This window comes from Pteropus alecto, unplaced genomic scaffold (genome assembly GCF_000325575.1).
Source record: "Pteropus alecto unplaced genomic scaffold, ASM32557v1 scaffold396, whole genome shotgun sequence".
In the NCBI taxonomy this organism is placed as follows: Eukaryota; Metazoa; Chordata; class Mammalia; order Chiroptera; family Pteropodidae; genus Pteropus; species Pteropus alecto.
Genome location: NW_006438082.1, coordinates 879,074 through 880,573, shown reverse-complemented (window position 1 = coordinate 880,573; position 1,500 = coordinate 879,074). Strand labels below are relative to the sequence as shown.

The 1,500-nt window shown below is 63.2% G+C and overlaps 1 protein-coding gene across 1 annotated transcript in view; it reads right to left on the bottom strand.

Moving 5' to 3' along the window:
- GDI1 (GDP dissociation inhibitor 1) overlaps positions 1-1,494 on the bottom strand; it is a 5,477-nt gene extending 3,983 nt beyond the window's left edge. The window contains exons 1-2 of the mRNA XM_006915307.2: positions 1,355-1,494; positions 80-197 (exon numbers count right to left, since the gene is read on the bottom strand). Coding sequence (XP_006915369.1) covers positions 80-197; positions 1,355-1,399 — 163 coding nt within the window. The 5' untranslated portion in view covers positions 1,400-1,494. The remainder of the gene's footprint in view (positions 1-79; positions 198-1,354) is intronic.
- Positions 1,495-1,500: the final 6 nt, after the last annotated feature.

Below are 1,500 nucleotides of genomic sequence, written 5' to 3'. Positions count from 1 at the left end.
AAGCCTGGAAGCCTGGGGACTGCTTCAGTGCCCTCCCTATGTGAGACAGTAACAAGGGACAGGCCTGGGCCCGGGGAGGGGGGGCTCACCTCCTCCAGGGGTGTGATGGAGGAGCTCTCGCCCCCGTAGTAGGGGTTCCGGTCCATGTGCAGTACCTTCTTCCCGTTCACGGACATGATGCCGGACAGGATGCATTCCTGGCAAAGGGGCACATTCGCATGCTCCCACCTGCCCACGTTCCCACCAGCAGCCCTGATTTGTTCCCCACTCCACCCTGGAAAGCAGAGCAGTGCTGGAAGGTCTCTGCCCCAGTGGACAGCTCCTTCCACCCCACGCTGGTCAGCTCGCCTAAAACTAGAGGCAACAGCCGCATCTGGCCACAGTCTCCTTCATAACCTTGCTGGGCAAGGAGGTAAAGAAGACAAATAATGGAGATGTGGACACAGGGATGGTCTTCCAGTGACTACCACACCAAGAAAGTCATCTACCTACATAGAGTCGCGGAAAAAGACAGATAAGACACAGCGAGCCACAGGGAAGACCCAGCTGGACAGAGAAGGGCCCCCAGAGATGAAACGCGGTCCTGGGATCGCAGGCCCCACCCTGGGCTGCTTGGTCCTCCAAGTTGCCCCTGACCCTGAGCCTTCTCGCCCGGCTGCTGGGAGGGGCTTCTGCGCCCCGACTCAGGGAGATGAGTCTCTCAGGGGAGCGGCCCAACGGGGTTTGAGGGAAGGGGGGAAAATAAACACCCTCACCAGTCACTGTCATCAGCCCAAGGACAAAGACTGCAGACACTACTCAGCCTGAGGTCTCCATGGGAAACCGGGGTGGGGTAGCGGGAATGTGGTCACTGCCCCCACTGCTGCTACTTCTGGAACATTCCCTGGGTCTCCGGGGCCCCGTAAAAGACCGGAGGTGCAGGATGAGGGCCCATGGCGAAGCCCCCGACCCGTGGTCCTTCATCCCCACCAGGAGTAACGCAAGATGGGAAGGGATGCCGGATGGGTGACGGGGTGCGGGAGATGGGCGGAGGCAGGGGAGCACTGGGGGGTATCGGGCAGAGTGGGTGTGCATTTTCCGGCCCAGCAGGCCCGGGTGGGGAGGACGCCAAAGGCCGGCGGTAGGGGTTGGGGGAGTCGAGGGGATGGAAAGGAAGGGGGGTCGCTTCTTGGAGATGCAGCCACAGCGGAGGGTAGAGGCGACATCGCGAGGGGAGTGGGCACGGGCTGTTTTTGGGGAGGACCCGAGCGCCGCGGATGGCAGTGATGGGAGGATGGGAGGATGGGTCGGGGGCGGCAGAGCCGAAGGGAAGAGGGGACGGTGCAGGACCCCGGGCGCCTGACGCCGCACTTACGGTGAGGCCGGTGCCCAGCACGATCACATCGTATTCCTCATCCATGGTCAGGCCTCGGTGCCAGCGCCGTGGGCTCCTCCTCCTCCTTCACCACAGCCGCCGCTGCCGCCGCACTGGACCAAAGATGGCGGCGTGCCGGCCGCCGC